Source organism: Fundulus heteroclitus, chromosome 22 (genome assembly GCF_011125445.2).
Source record: "Fundulus heteroclitus isolate FHET01 chromosome 22, MU-UCD_Fhet_4.1, whole genome shotgun sequence".
Lineage (NCBI taxonomy): Eukaryota > Metazoa > Chordata > Actinopteri > Cyprinodontiformes > Fundulidae > Fundulus > Fundulus heteroclitus.
This window is the reverse complement of record NC_046382.1, coordinates 31,376,036-31,391,483: the sequence shown is the minus strand read 5'-3', so window position 1 is coordinate 31,391,483 and position 15,448 is coordinate 31,376,036. Positions and strand designations below refer to the sequence as shown.

Genomic DNA, 15,448 nt, shown 5'->3' with positions numbered 1-15,448 from the left:
AACATTTCCAGGGTTAAAGGCCTAATGTCTCATCATGATCTGGAAAAACTAATCCATGCGTTTATATTTAGTAGAATAGATTACTGCAACAGTGTTTTCACAGCTCTGCCTAAAAAGTGAATCAGACAGCTGCAGCTGATCCAGAACGCTGCTGCCCGCGTCCTCACTAAGACTAAGAAAGTAGAGCACATCACCCCAGTTCTAAAGTCCTTACACTGGCTCCCTGTATCTCAGAGAATAGACTTTAAAATCCTTCTGTTAGTCTATAAATCCCTAAATGGCTTAGCACCTAAACACATCACAGACTTGTTATCAGTGTATCAACCCTCCAGACCACTCAGGTCTTCTGGCTCCAGCCTGCTCTGCATACCTAGAACCAGAACTAAACAAGGAGAAGCAGCATTTAGTTCCTATGCTCCACTTATCTGGAACAAACTTTCAGAAAACTGTAAAAAGTGCTGAAAGTCTGAGTTCTTTTAAATCAAAATTAAAAACACATTTGTTTAGGATTGCCTTTGAATGTTAATGTATTAGTTTATAGTCCAACTTGTCTTATACTGTATCTGACCTGCTGCTACTATTCCACAGCAATGTGCTTTCCTCTGTAATGTTTTCCCGTCCTCTGTTTTTTTTTGTTCATGTACAACACTTTGAATTGCCTTGTTAATGAAAAGTGCTTCATAAATAAAATTGCCTTGCCTTCAAAGTTTCCCATGCCTTTTGGGAAAAGCCCAGATAAAACGATCATGAGCATGAGGTGCTTTACCAAGCAACCTGTCGGTGTGCAGATAAAATCTGCTGGTTGTTATGGAGGCTTGGTGACCCTGAGGAGCCACTCTGGACTGCCGTTCTCTAACCGTGAGGTTTGCAGATTTCATTAATGCTTCCTTTCCCAGAGAAACAGAAGCTGTCAGATTGCTGATTAAAAGCTCTGAGAAAACCTGATCTATTTTAAAAACTAAACAACAAACGGAAAAGCAAAACATAACTAGGACAACAATCATTTATTAAGACAGATTTTTCTCCCCACTGGAAAAATGTTTACCTAAAATTGATATCGTTGTTTGCAACAGTATTTATTGTGAAAATTTTTTATTGCGACTGCAATAAAAGAGGAGTTTATGAAAATAGTTTTTACCACGCTGAAGCAGCCGCCTGTAGGCCGTGCAACACCTGTCTGCGTTTGTTGCCTTGGCCCGGCATATGCATTTAAAAAAAGCAGGTAAAGACTTTTAGTTTTAAACCATCTTTTAGTTAGACATTGGTCAAATCATGGGTGGTGGTGTATCCACCGGACCAGAACAACTTGCTTTGAATGATTGAACTGCTCTGTATCAGCAAATCCCAAAGCAACATGACCCACCATCACTTTGTGATCTATTGCTCTTGTTAACATGTGTTTAAGCCTGACGTTCACTGACCCTGTGAAAGATGCGATTTACAATATATCTAATATTGGCCTTTATCTACAATAATAATAATAATAATAATGATCTTTCTTTATTATTGCAGCATACATTCCAAGGAAATTTGTGCTCTGCATTTATCCCATCCCTTGGGGAGCAGTGGGCTGCATGGGGGCTGATTTAGTTCTTCTCAGTTTTATGCAGATAGATGCAAAAACAACTAGGATCTAAAATGTTTGTTGTTCTGATGTATCAAGAACTTCTTCAAACAGATTATTTAAGAATTGTGATGTCTGTGAACTAGGGAGCTTAAAAAGACAGTGTAATATGTAAACCAATGACTTTTTTTTTTTATCTCAGAGTTCATTGGAATATGGAGAATATTGTGAAGCCGCAGGCTAAAAAAACAACAACAAGTAGACGCCTGCATTGTGCCATCAGTGGATCCCCCTCCTCCTCTAAAAAAAACTCTCTTCTCAGTACACAAAGCTGACATAGATGACGGACGCCTCGGGCAGCTTTGCCAGATGGAGGTTGGGGAAAGGCAGCGTCCCGTCACTGTCTATGTGAGTGAGCACCGTGTAGGTTTTGATCTCTGCTCCCCAGTCCAGCACCGAGCTGTGAATGATCCCCAGCCGGGCCTGTTCGTGATGCGCCGCCCCAAGCTCCCTGCCCAGGAAGATGTCTTGGATCCGGGGCGACGAAGCTCTCAGAGAGCTTCTCATGGCCTCAGCGACGAGGTCCATGTTGGTGTTTCGGTCCTTGTTGGATTTGTTTGAGTCAAACGTAAAGCTGTTATCTCTGTCTTGGTTAGCGCTCGCGCTTTTGCCACAGTTTGCATCAGCGCAGGGATGAAACGGCCTCTCCGGCACGTTCACCACCGTCAGCCTCTCCAGGTGCTTCACTGCGAAATACCCCTCCTGAGGAGAAGGAGCCGCCCCCCTGGCCTCTCCCGGAGGTCCGCAGTGGATGAGCGTCAGGTGTTTCACCACCGAGTTGTTGAGCAGACGCATGACGGTGGACGGCGACGAGAACCAAACGGTCAGATGTTTCCTGGGGAAAACGGGAGCGGAGTGAGACAGGGGCCAGTGTGCGGTGGAGAGCTGGAAGTTCTTGCATCGGCAGTCGGACACTGAGGATGCGCTGCACGGCTGAGCGTCCTGGCTCCAAGAGTAGTACATGAAGTTGCCGTGAGCGACGTAAGCCAGAGGCAGGTCGGCAGCCAGAGCACAGAGCAGCAGATGGAGGAGAGGAGCGGGAGGGCTGAAGGCAGGCATCACGGCAGGCGGAGGGTCTCAGGAGGAGGGCTGAGCCATCGGCCGTGATCGGCTGTTTGTATCTGCACCGACAGAGAAAAAGAAATACCCTGCGTGAATGAAAGAAACAAACTGGTTAGGCTCTCATTGATGTACCTAAATGATTGAGTTCAAGATATATATATCCTTTTCTCATCAAATTTCTTCCTGTTAAAGGGGAGTTTTCCCCTCCACTGTCGCTGCATGCATGCTGGGTATGAGGGATTGCTGCAAAGCCAGTGACAATGCAGATGTCAATTACTTGATGCAATCTGCTGGATTCTCTTTGCCCACTCTGTCTGTATGATTTGAATTGACTCTAAAGTGCCTTGAGATGATGTGTCGTGAATTGGCACGATATAAACAAACTGGATTAATTTGATTTCAGCTTTACCATTAATTCTCGAATAAGTGGCTGAATCAAAAATTCTGAACGAAAACGTTGCGGCTCAGCACAGCGTGAGCTGAGGGCTGCAATCTTTTAACCTTACATGGATGTGTTAGCGGTGGTATTCTTGGTGACTGTTGAAAGCAAGGAAGTAAGCACCAAACCCCACCCGTATTTAGGGAAACCATTTAACTTATCAATCATGTTTTCAGACTGTGGGAGGAGGCTAAAGTACCCAGATAGGGCACTCTATTGTCGGCTTGCAACAAAACATAGACGTTTGAAGACATGTGAACCTAGAAGGAGAGTTCAACTTTTAGATGTGTCCCTGGTCCAACACACCTGAATTAAATGCTGAGTTACCTCCTAAGTGTGCAGTCAGGTTCTTCAGAGTCCTGCTAATGACCTGATTATTTACCTCAGGTGTGTTGAAGCAGAGACGCACCTAAAAGTTGCAGGACACCGGCCCTCGAGGACTGGAGTTGGACACCCCTGTTCTAAGGCAACAGTGCTGACTACTGTGCCTGGGTATCTAGTTTGATGTATGTATATAAATGAGTAAGAATTAACGAATCAATAAGATATGCAATCAATGTCCACAGTTTAATGCATTTCAAATGATACAATCAAATAATGTGCTCTTCCTACACTGCAAGTCACCTGCCAAAGCAACAGTGCAGGAGTCATTTGTGAGACATGGAGGAATGTACTAAGACAGAGAACAGAGAGGCCTGGCAGATACATTAAAAACTCATGATTTATTAAACCTCATCTTTAACCAGGGCACATTTTTCTGGAGCCATCCACGGATATGAATACAAAAGTGCATTTAGAGTGAGGCTGTATTCGGTCATCCTAAAGTTAGCGACATGAAAGAGTTATGGTTGTCAGTTTGCTCTGAGACTGAGATCGGTTTTGCTCTTTGCAGTGGCCTTTTCTTGGCTACTCTTTCTAAAGACATCTGTTCAGAACAATATTATGGATTTATGGTGTTGTTTTATATCAGCCAAAGCCGTCGGCCCCCTTGGAGACACCCACCCGATGACTGTTGTGGCGCCGACGGGCTGATTATGTCACCATTAGTCTGGGCAACCGAAGAGTTGTTCATCAGGAGGCTGGTTAATGTGTGGTTTCTGTCAGACGTTTTTATAAATGCCTTTGTTCTTACTTCTGCTTTGTCCTCTATAAGGCTTTCACCACATTATCATAAATAGGACTTGTTGTTCGTGGTTTTCTATCAACAGTGACTTTCTTCTACCCAATCTTTCATAAAACCTGGGTTTGTGTAGTACACGACTGCTGTCACATTAACACAATATCTCTCATGAGCTGCAGATCTTTGCAGCTCCTCCAGAGTTAGCCTCTTAGATGCTTCTTTGCCACGCACTTTATGTTTTAGATGCTGTATTGCACATTGCTCTGTGAGATATGCTTATTGTTTATAACCCGTTTAGTCTTTAAACCTCCCCTCAACGTTGTCCCTGACTTCTGTGTTGTGTTGCCTGGTCTTCGTGATGCTGTTTGTTCACTAATGTTCTCAGAGGCTTCGTTCCCACGGCAGGGCTTGATGCTCAATTCTGATCTTTTGCTGAAAGCCAATTTCTGCGCGTGGCCATTCATACTAATAATAAATTGTGACCGCCATCAGACTTCTGTCTGAGTGGTCAGAGACCCCAAAGTGCAGATAACAGCAGGAGAAAGCAGACATCACACTGAACACATACTGTTTACAGAGGGAATAATGGATGTAGCTGTTACCAGAAGTGAACACTAAAGTTTTGTTTAAAAAAAAAAAGCAAGACTGGAATTGGGCTGTTCACTCTGCCATGAAAATGATGGACATGGGACGCACATGACACTTATTTTTAGGTTTTCAAGGCACTTATTGAAATAACGTTATAGATACTGTTAGGCTTTGGATTAGTCTTCTTTCAATAATTAATCATCTTTAACCAAAAATGTTCTGCTGACCAGCTTTATTTGAGTCTAATCTACTAGTTTATGATGCTAAAATAATACAAATGTGTCAGGATTTGGGTTTGCTGTTAGTTCGGTTTTGCACTTTTCTTTATTTTACTTGGTTATCAGTCAGGGTTCTACAAGCTTTTAGTTCAGTTCTGTTTACCTGCCAGCCCACTTATCTGTCTTCACCCAATCAGTTTGTGTCACTCCCCTGTCAGTAGTCACCAGCCAGTCAGAGCTATTCATCTGTCAGTCACTTCCCTTCCTTTGATTAGTTCCACCTGTTTTCTGTAATTAGTCTCTACTCCGATCACCTGCTCACTCCCCTTTTTATACCTGCTTCACTCCGCCGTGTTCTGCCAGATTGTTTATGAGCCAGTGGTGAGTTTTTGTTCCCTGCCAGCTTACCTGTGTACCGATCTGGATTATTATTTGACCACTGAGCTTTCCTGTCCTCGTCCAGTCTGTCAGCACTGTCCGTGTACCGAACCTGGTTCCATTTCCTGACTCTGAGCTTAGATCCTGTTTCTGGACTTTCCTGCATTTCTGATTCCCGGCTTTTGACTTAAGACTGTTAATCAACGAGCTTTGTCCTGCCCTGCTCATTGTGCTTATCAGCCAGTTCTGTCATCCTGGTTCTGCCCACTACTCATCCTAAAATAAACCCTTTTTTAACTAACCTTCTGCTTGTTTGTTTTGAATACTGGGTCCTCTGCTCTGTTCATGACAAAATGACAGCTAATTGTATGACTGAATGTCTGCATTTAATTTGGCATGTTTGTGGTCACCAGCATGGACCAGCTACTCCATCCAAGCTTCCTGGATGGGAAGTGAAATATCTTCAGCTTCAGAATAGAAGTCCAGTTTTATTTTTTTTACTTCTTACGAATCTTCACCAACATTGCTATTGGTGAAGATTGCTAACATAAGCTATTTTTATTTTTTTTTGCCATTTCTGAACAGCTCAGTCTGATGTTGGGGAATTGCTGGGAGCCTCACTCCTGTGACAGCTAGCAGCGTCCTAAATGTTTTCTGCTTGTGAATAATCACTCTAACTGATGACTATTGGAAATAAAATGTGTTAGGATTGGTCTTATGTGTATGCCTTCCCATTAGGGCTGGATGATATGGGGGGAAAAAAACATATTGATAAAATAGAAATCATATTGATCAATATTGATAATTCAAAACATATATTAAAGTGCAGCCCTGGTCGTTTCATGCTGTTGCTTAATTACCTATTTTTAGATAAAGAACACACTGAACACTGAATTCAAACCCTTTATTCAACCAACCTTTTACCAAAACTGCTCATTTTTAAGAAGGAAAAAAGCTCTGAGCTCTTTCAAGGGGGCGGAGCTTGGTGACGGAGCGTTCCTGGGTCTTTGGCACTGTGCATGCTTCAGACCAGCAAAGTCATACATCTTCAGAAGTGGTTGCTTTTGCTGATAACCAGTCAACCAAATACATTTATATGGCAGCACTTGGCTGCTACTTTTCCACCTAATTCCTATGATAGCAGTACAGGTGCACATGGTTTACATAATATCTGAAGAACGTGTGTTTGTGGTTGTTTAATTTTCTTAATTTGACTACAGACATGACACAGAAATGTGTATTTAACTTTGATTCTTTCAGCATTTTAGAAAGAGGTTTTTCAACATAACCTGGTGGAAATCCGGTCAAACTGTGGCAGAATCAGCCATTCCCTGTTTGTTCAACCGGGTAATTTTTATTATCATTAAACATCTGTCACCTAGCACAGATGTCTCTGGTAATTGATCAGTTTTAAGTTTTAGTTAACATTCTTCAAACTATTGGCTTGACTGAAGAATGGCCTTACATGAAAATAATATTATCGAAAAAAACAAAAAAAAAAACAATCCGTCTCTCTGTCCTGCTGTCTTGAAAATACCGGAGAGTAAACAATCGTCGTGGAGAAATGTAAAGTATCTGAACGCTCTCACCACAAATCTGCTGCATTCCAGGGCTAACTTAATGTAACTTTATCTTTTGGCACGGCGGCGGCCTTCGCCTCCGTTTTAATTCAAAACGACTGTTCCTGAAACCCAACACAGAAAAAGACGTGACCTCCACGTGTGCAGCTACACAAAAACACCTTTACTTCATTTTGCCTGCGCTGAGATGTGTACTCTTGACCTTCCTGAGGGAGGAAAACAGGCCGGTGCGGTGTGAGGGCAACTGAGGCCCTTTGCATGTAAACAAAGAGCTCAGCATTCCCTCCTCCAGGCATTTGTCGTAACTTGGAGTTTTATTCCTCGACATTGAAGTACAACGCTCCGAGGTGGTTCCCGTGAGTATTTTACATCCATCAAGCATTTTCCTGCTACAGAACGAAGCGGGCGGATGTTGCATGGACATGTGGTTTGGATCAAGATTTGTTTCAATTAGAAACACACACACACACACACACACACACAAAAGGTCTGGGATGGGTGTGTCCCTGCTGGACTACAGCAACACATTGTTTGGCCCGGCGAGCCTTCATTGAATTTCGCGTACAAAAACACACACAGTCGGAAAATTATATGTGTGCGGATCGCTCTGAGATTCCAGGGAAAACACTGTTTTGAAATCTTGGCTGCTCTAAAGGTCTGGGTTGGTTTTCTGGGTTTGGCAGTGATATCGGAGCAGGAACACGACACCGGGTCGTATTTTGAAGACCGGACAGAGCTGACCGCCACATTCCTCCACTGCCCCGCAGTTACAATAAACAAAAAGAGAATTAGCATTTACAGCGCTTTGAATTGCTGTCTTCTGTGTTTAATACTGTCACACATACGGCTCTGTATGTTTTCTGTAGCTGGTTAAATATTGTCTAATGTGAGTAGTATATCTTTATCCAAGAGCTCTGATTTCCTGAGCCTGGGTCATTCGTTTGGCTGCACATAAAGGGGATTCTACCACAGAAGGTTGAGCAAAGTAGAAAACAACGGTCCTGTACATTTTTGCTGTCAATTTTCCCAGACTCAGTCTTTTCATGCATTAGAAAATATGAAATACTAAAGTTCACTATTGATTTGCAGACAAGCTTCAAATATGGAAGCTGGAGGGGAAAAAATTGAGACCAACTGGAAGACAGGAAGAAAGAAAGGAAAGCAAAAAAGAAGGATAGACGGACGTGAAGAAGGAAAGGGGTATGGCACAAGAAACCCAAGGAAGGAGATAAAGGAGGGAAGGAAGAATAAAAGGGAGAAGTGAAGGAAGGAACACAAGTAAGCAAGGAAGGCCTGAAGGACTAAAAGAGGGACGCAGGGAAGGAAAGAAAGGAGACAGGAAAGGAAGATGATAAAGATGTTAGAAATGCCCCAATATAAGGAATGAAATAAAGTAAGGATGGAAGGACACAAGTTACAAAAAAAGAAAGGAGGGACACAAAGAAAAATGGAAAACGGAAAGACTGAAGAATGGAAGGAAGGGAACAGAGTTCAACAGGAGTAATGGAAAGGAAAAGGGAGGAGGGACATGACCTATAGACAATCCAAAAAAGGTTAAAAAATAAATTAACTGGACTTCTACTCTGAAGCTGAAGCTTTGAATTGAGAAAGCTTCCTGGATGGGAAGCGAAACGTCTTCAGCTTCAGAATAGAAGTCCAGTTGTTTTTATTTTTTAACCTTTTTTTGGATCGATCATGACCTGAATGACTGAGAATTTATACTGACCTTTAGACAATAAAATAGGAAAAAAGTCTGGAAATATATATCTTTTAAACATTTTTTCTTTTCTTTTTTCATACCTACAGACATGGACATTTATGTAATCAATAGTTTCATAGTTCCATAGTTTTACAAGAGCAGAAACCGCTTTCCTCCATCCTACTAGTAAAACATAAAGCAAAACAGCACATATTGTTTATTGGTACCACAAGTTCATAAAAATGGATTTAAAACAATATTTTTTGTCTTATAGAGCTGTAAAGCTGTTGACGAGTGGTGGGGCGGGGGGGACAGGTTAAAACTCAGAAAATGAGCTCTGCTAAAATACTGAAGTGACATTTCTGAGCCTCACTTTAGTATATTCATCATGTAGAGCATTGCATCTCAACACCGCATTACCTTTTAAGCATAGATTTTAATAATAAAATAAATTGTACTTGGCTCAGTTAGTGAGCAGTTTCTTCAATTTCAATTCTTAGATTGGATGAGAGCTGCAGTGCTTGAGCACCTGTTCTGTACATAAATGTATAACGCTGTCAATTAAAAGGCTTTCACTGGTTCTGAAATTATTCAAATCTAACCTCAAGTGTACAAACCTTAAAGTTGATTACGCAATGTTATCATTCCGTCGCCTTCCTACAATAATGACCAGAGTCCTTTATTTTCAAGAATAATCTTTTTGCCTAAATCAACTTAATAACTTGCTGCTATGTTTTCAGAAAAGCCTGAAATAAAACGACTTAGGCGATTATTTGAGGACGGGGACAATTTGTTAAACAAAAAGAAGACCAAAAATTTAAAAGCTTGTTAAAACTAAATTTCCTTGCAGAAGCCTAGATACTTACACAATATGTACACCCATTCAATTTAAAGAGGGTATAATATTTTAACTTTAATCGTTAATACATGAATTATTTGAAATTTTGTTTTATTCTTCCATCTTCATAATTGAATGTAACCACATAACTATGCTTAAAATGTGCAAAAATAACAAAACTAAAGTAATGAGTTAATACCTTCAGCAGTTTCTGTTTGAGTATTTTCACAGTTTAAGATTGTAATTTTTTTGACTGAGACTGAACATTATGAGTGTGAGCTGACTAATTCTGCTCACAGAGGGGCTTCACCCACTGCTCACTGACTTATTTCCCTTCAGCATTTATTCGTCATGTCTGAAAAGGCATAACTATGATGGTAACAATGCTGTCTATATGACAGGCTAAAAGTGCAACGTGAACAGGCAAAATAACACCGCAACATTTCAAGCCTAGTCGACACGTACCTGGATATCTGGAGAATTAACACATTTTTATACATTTTGACCGTTCATCCACACAAAAACTATGTTTTATATCACTAAAAACGATTATTTAAAAAAAAAATACTCTGACCAATGTGGAGATTTGAGAAAATGCCCTTTTTGTGTGCTTTCTGGGAATGTGGAGTTTTAGGCTCTAACAGCTCTATTGGGTAAGGTCTCTTTAGCCAAAGCGAAGTGTGTTAGCGGTCACCAGGAAATAGTGCATTCAGTAATGAAGGAGGTAGGAAAAGGAGCCTGTCAGCTTCCTTTGATAGCTCCTTTAACATAGGAACTTTGCAATGTCCCTTACCTGTACTCAGGAGCAATAAGAAATCCCACAATCCTTTGCATGACATGAGGTTTAAACATGAGCTGTCACACGGAAATTAATGGAAATGTCTGGAGAGAAGAGAGCGTGCACTTCATTGCTCATTTTGGGAAGGCTGTAGACCTGGATATGAGTCACATCATCCATGTGCGTTTCCCTCACATAATGACATCGGAGTTAAAGGCTGTCCAAAATCAGCGCAGCAGTCTGGAGCACCTTTCCTTCCCACAATAGAGTTCTTACTGTTGTTCTTACTGCGGGCCCCATGAAAGGCGACAGGAGCTAGGAGCTATAAAAACATGTATTTAGAAGGCCTTAGGGTCCCGCGCATCACAGTTTGCAACAAATAATGCGGCGCTGACGTCACATGTGCGACCATTGTTGTAGGCTTGGCCATGCGGTGGAGTAAAAGTGAATGCTGTCAGAAACATTTTTATGCTGGTGTTGTGATTGGCTGTCTCATAAATGTTAAGCTGAATTAATTCACTGCTATAAAAACAACGGCATCTCCGATCTGTTTGTGCAGATTTGTGTGGATGAAAACGTTTCAGGATACGATCCCTTGTGTACGATTTTTTTTTCAAACGATGCAAGGGAGACATTCATTTCTATAAAGACCCGGATACATGTGTACAAGGTCTCAGTTAATTATAATGCGTGTTCCAGTGTTGTAGTACTCGAGTCCGAGACTCGAACTCGAGTCCGAGTCATTAGCTAAATTTAGAGACTCGTGACTTGACTTGGACTTGAGCACTGATGACTCGAACTTGGACTCGGACTCCTACATTCAGATCATTCTGACTCGGAAATTGAGAAAAAGACTCGACTTCTTTTTCTATATCATTAGGCTATAATTTTAATGTCATTAGAATATTATTTTTTTATATAATTATATAATTATTTTTAGTTTAAAAACATGTAAGCTATGCTTACTTTAGTGCGGAACTTGGACTCGACTTGATCAATAAGGACTCGACTCAGATTTTTTTTAATGACTTGGACTTGACTTGGACTTGAACACTGGAGACCCGAACCTGGACTCGGACTCGAGGCATAGTGACTTGACTACAACACTGGCGTGTTCTAATGAGGCTCGTTTGTTAGATTAAAAGTACCTTTGAAATTAACAACCTTTGCCTGGTTTGTTGCCCAGCTGTCCTTCACTTTCCTTATTAGTAAAAACGGGTTGTCATGTCACCCATTTGCCGTCCCAGTAGTGTAAAAGTTTTCATCAGTTTCATCAGCTCCATCTGTTTTCAGTCACCTCTATGCTGGCTGCCCTTTGTGCCAACCACTTTGTGTTTTCCAGTTTGTTCATATTTCAGTTCCTCATGAACTTGTTCCTCAAATTTTGCAAGTCTTTTCTTTAAAAAAAAAAAAAAAAAAAAAAAAGCAAAAACAATTGACCTTCAGCTGCATGAAAATCTCACCTCTGTGCTTGGGTCCAACCCAACCACAGCATTTCACGACAAAAGATTCATGAAAGATTTGGAGACGTTATGCAAGGCAGGTTGGGCAAAAATGAGCAAATGTGGAAGTGGGATGCTGACAGACTGGATTGCTGTGCCTGTCAAGTATCAGTTTGAGGGCGTAGGTTATTGCAGCTTTTATTTTTGTTCACCCTAATAAATTATTTTACCTTTGAGTAGAATTATACATACGCCGGATTCAAGTTTTTAAAAGTTTTCAGTGTTTTTGACTGAAAACACTCTCTCATTTGGTATTTCAACTGGGGTATTTACTTTGGAGAGCACATGTAGTTATACAGCCACAAAAAAAAAACCCAAAAAACATTGCGGCTTACACTGAAATGCAACGTCTGCATGAAAACAAGCTTTTTCTGGACAGTGCCGGACCGGCCGGCGAGTCCTGTACTCACTGTGAAAGGGACAAAATGTAATGGACACACAAACCACAATGTTGGTTTTAAGGTCATTAGTTTAAAGGTTTCTCAACTCTTTCCAGAACATTTCTAGCTTTCCCATTAAAACCCAGAAATCTGCCTTGTGACTGTTTACTCATAATGAAAACACGAGCTCTGAAGAAATGGACCGAATAACTCTTCAATGTGTTGTTTGTTGAAGCTTCAGCACGAGAGGGGGGGGGGGCTTCGATGCTATCAAAGTCATTTGCATTGATAAGAAAAAAAAATCAAAGCTGTGAATTTTTTTTAAGATTCAGTTTTAAGTTGAATTAAATCTAACAAAAACACAAAGGAAAGCAGTAACGCAACACTTAAGGTTGACTCATAACGCAGCATGGGTACACATGATCTACCAAGTTGTGAAAACAGAACCAGGGACTCACAAGCGTAAAGCCCAACAGGAACCAAACAAGACCAGAAAAGGTGCTGATTCATCCTAAAAGATGAACCACCTCAGATTAGACTAGAAATAAGGAAAGGCAATGCATTTTTCTGTCTTCATTAACCATTTTATTTGATCGTGTCACAGTAATAAGGACTTTTACATTAAGGCAGCCGCAGGGGTTTCCAAACTTAGCCTGCGACCCACAAAATAACAGCGCTGGAGATCAGCGACCTCCACTTTTTTTCCTTTATGAAATTACAAGTATAAAGACATAAAATTGCGAGAATAAAATAGGAATTTTGGGAGAACACTTACAAAAAAGCTGTTTCCTCCCTGTGTTACAATGAGGAATATTGAGCATCTTGTAAAGTTATATTTTGGAATCGGTTTCACAAATAAGGAAATACTAAATCTTATTAGCAAATCATTTTATCATTAGTTTTAGGACTTTGTGACAATTGTTCAAATGACTGAGTGACTTTGGTATAATTGGTATATTATTGGTATAATTGGTATATTATTCTCATAATATACCAATTTATTCTCGTATACGACTTTGTTCTCATAAAGTTATTTATTCTTGTAATTTCTAGAAAACAAAACAAAATTGCATTACCGCCATTAATGTTAATAGATAATCAATTATTGGCCGTATTAGACTAAATTTCCTTTAAAACAAATCCGAAAGTTTATGATTAATTTCACATATTTGCAAGAAAAAAACTTGGATGTTTTCTGATGTCAAAATCATTATTTTTGCAGAAAAAAAACTTTTTCTATGATTAAAGGCATGAATTTGCTATATTAAAACAAGTAAATCTCTGAAATTGTAAAAAAAATAAATTTAGGATCATCATTTGGGAAACTCCGCATTAAGGTGTTAAGTGCCTCAAGCAACCCCCACTTTTATATTTTAAATATTTGAATCTTGTGTATAACGTGAAAGTAATTCAATATATCTGCACACAATATTTTTTACAAATATGTTTTTTTTTTCCAAAACTATGTGGACACTAATTTGTCTTTAGTCTCGCTAATAAAACTTCTCCAGTTTTCTTAAAAAGCATTCTGAAACTCCTCTTTTCCTCAATTTTGCTTGGTTAGTCTGTGCCTCAAACCAACAGCATTGGTTATTAATAACTCGTGGTGGTGCTGAATGACAAAGCTGACACCTTTCATTCAATATTCAGTCAGGTTGGACAAATGAAAACAATACTAGAACATTTACATGAGAAAATGTTGCTCATTGGAAGCAGAATACAAAAAAATGAAGGCAGGTAGAGAAGCAGAACAACTAATGCACCGATCAGACATTTTGGGACCGATCCCCAACAGCAGCTTCAATCATCAGACAGAATTGGTCTTTGCAAAATACCAAAACAGAGCAAATTTTATGCAGTTATGTTCTTGAAAGAACAGAAAACGTGCTCCTTCCTAAACACCTCTCTGATAGTTGAATTGGCCAGCTAGGTGTTGCTGCATCAACAACTTCCACAGTGAAGATTGTTGAGCCCAGACCTGTTAGCAAAGTTGTTGCATTCATTGATCAGAATAACGGTAGTAACTTTTGGCTTCCGACTGACCGATTAACGATCAGGAGCGGGCAGGACTGCAGGTGCGCAGCGATTTTTAACTGTTGTTTTGGAACAAACGATAAAAATCCATAGAAAAACTCAAACTGCACTGTTGCAAAAAATAAATAAATAAACCCAACATATTAAAAAGGATGAAACTCTGTATGATATATGATGAAGTACACTGTATCCGTGAAACAGAAAAGTCAAGAAATTCTAATTCTAAAAAGTGCTATATTAATGCTGAACTATGCTTTCTTTCAATTTTTTTGTTTGTTTGTTTATTAGGAATGATGTATCAGAAATCTGAGCCCACAAACAGCAGTGGTTGAGGACTGCTTATCAAACCAGCTGATGCTCAGGGGAAGGCTGGATAATATAGAAAGAGAAGATGTTTCAACATCTAGCACTATCTTTAATGTTCTTCTCCCACTTAATCGAAATATGGATTTCTTCAGTCTGAATGCAGCTTTCTTGGAGCTTCACAACCGAATCGCATCATTTCACAATCGTGAGTGCAACACCAGTAGCCTCCGAATATCTGGCATCACAAGATCATTTTTTAGGGAATGTCAGGAAACTAACTGTGTTAGTCAGGGATCAAATCTGACCTGTCCCAACACTCCTCTCATTTACAAGTAACCAAGGAGCAACAAAGTTTCTGTCAGTCCTGCAGTTTAGCAGCTTCCCCTGCTTTCTCAGTCTGCATTACAACACACAAAACGCAGGAATGCTGTGTGCTGTAACATGAGAAAAACAGCAGGCTGGGCTTTAAATTCCTTCTCAATGTATCAGCCAGACCAGAGGCAAACAAATACATCTTTACAATTAAAATGCAAGGAAATAAATGCCATAGTATTCAGAAAACACTTTCTCCAAAGGTCCTGGTTTCCTGCTTACCTCAAATTCCTGGTGTGGAGCAGATAAGCGAATGCGTCTGTTGGACGCTGGAATGGGGAGAAAACTTCCCCATCTCTCTGACGTCATGACGTGGGAAGTATCCCAGAGGATCAGCTCACATGGAATACAAGTTTAGCTGCTTGAAAAGACATTCCTCACTGCTTTAATGTTTTACATAAAGCTTACTGAAACTGCTATTATGACTGGGCTACATCAGCCCTATGTATTTTTTTATTTTTGTTGGAGTTACATGTAAAAAAAACAAAACAAAACGTTGTTGTTCTTTTTTATTCTGAAGGCTTCAGTGT

General features: G+C 40.2%; 1 protein-coding gene across 2 annotated transcripts; it reads right to left on the bottom strand.

Moving 5' to 3' along the window:
• Positions 1-591: 591 nt before the first annotated feature.
• Positions 592-15,214, bottom strand: si:ch73-52p7.1 (uncharacterized protein LOC100321084 homolog). Of its 2 annotated transcripts, none has more exons than XM_036126856.1 (2): positions 15,141-15,214; positions 592-2,772 (listed from the first exon to the last, which is right to left on the bottom strand). In XM_036126856.1, the coding sequence occupies exon 2, from the start codon at positions 2,681-2,683 to the stop codon at positions 1,883-1,885; it is 801 nt and encodes a 266-aa protein (XP_035982749.1). In that variant the 5' UTR covers positions 2,684-2,772; positions 15,141-15,214; the 3' UTR covers positions 592-1,882. The 2 variants fall into 2 exon arrangements, with proteins under 2 accessions (XP_035982749.1, XP_012720415.2); XM_012864961.3 differs by having other exon boundaries at positions 592-2,745; positions 15,141-15,208.
• Between the last annotated feature and the right edge of the window lie 234 nt (positions 15,215-15,448).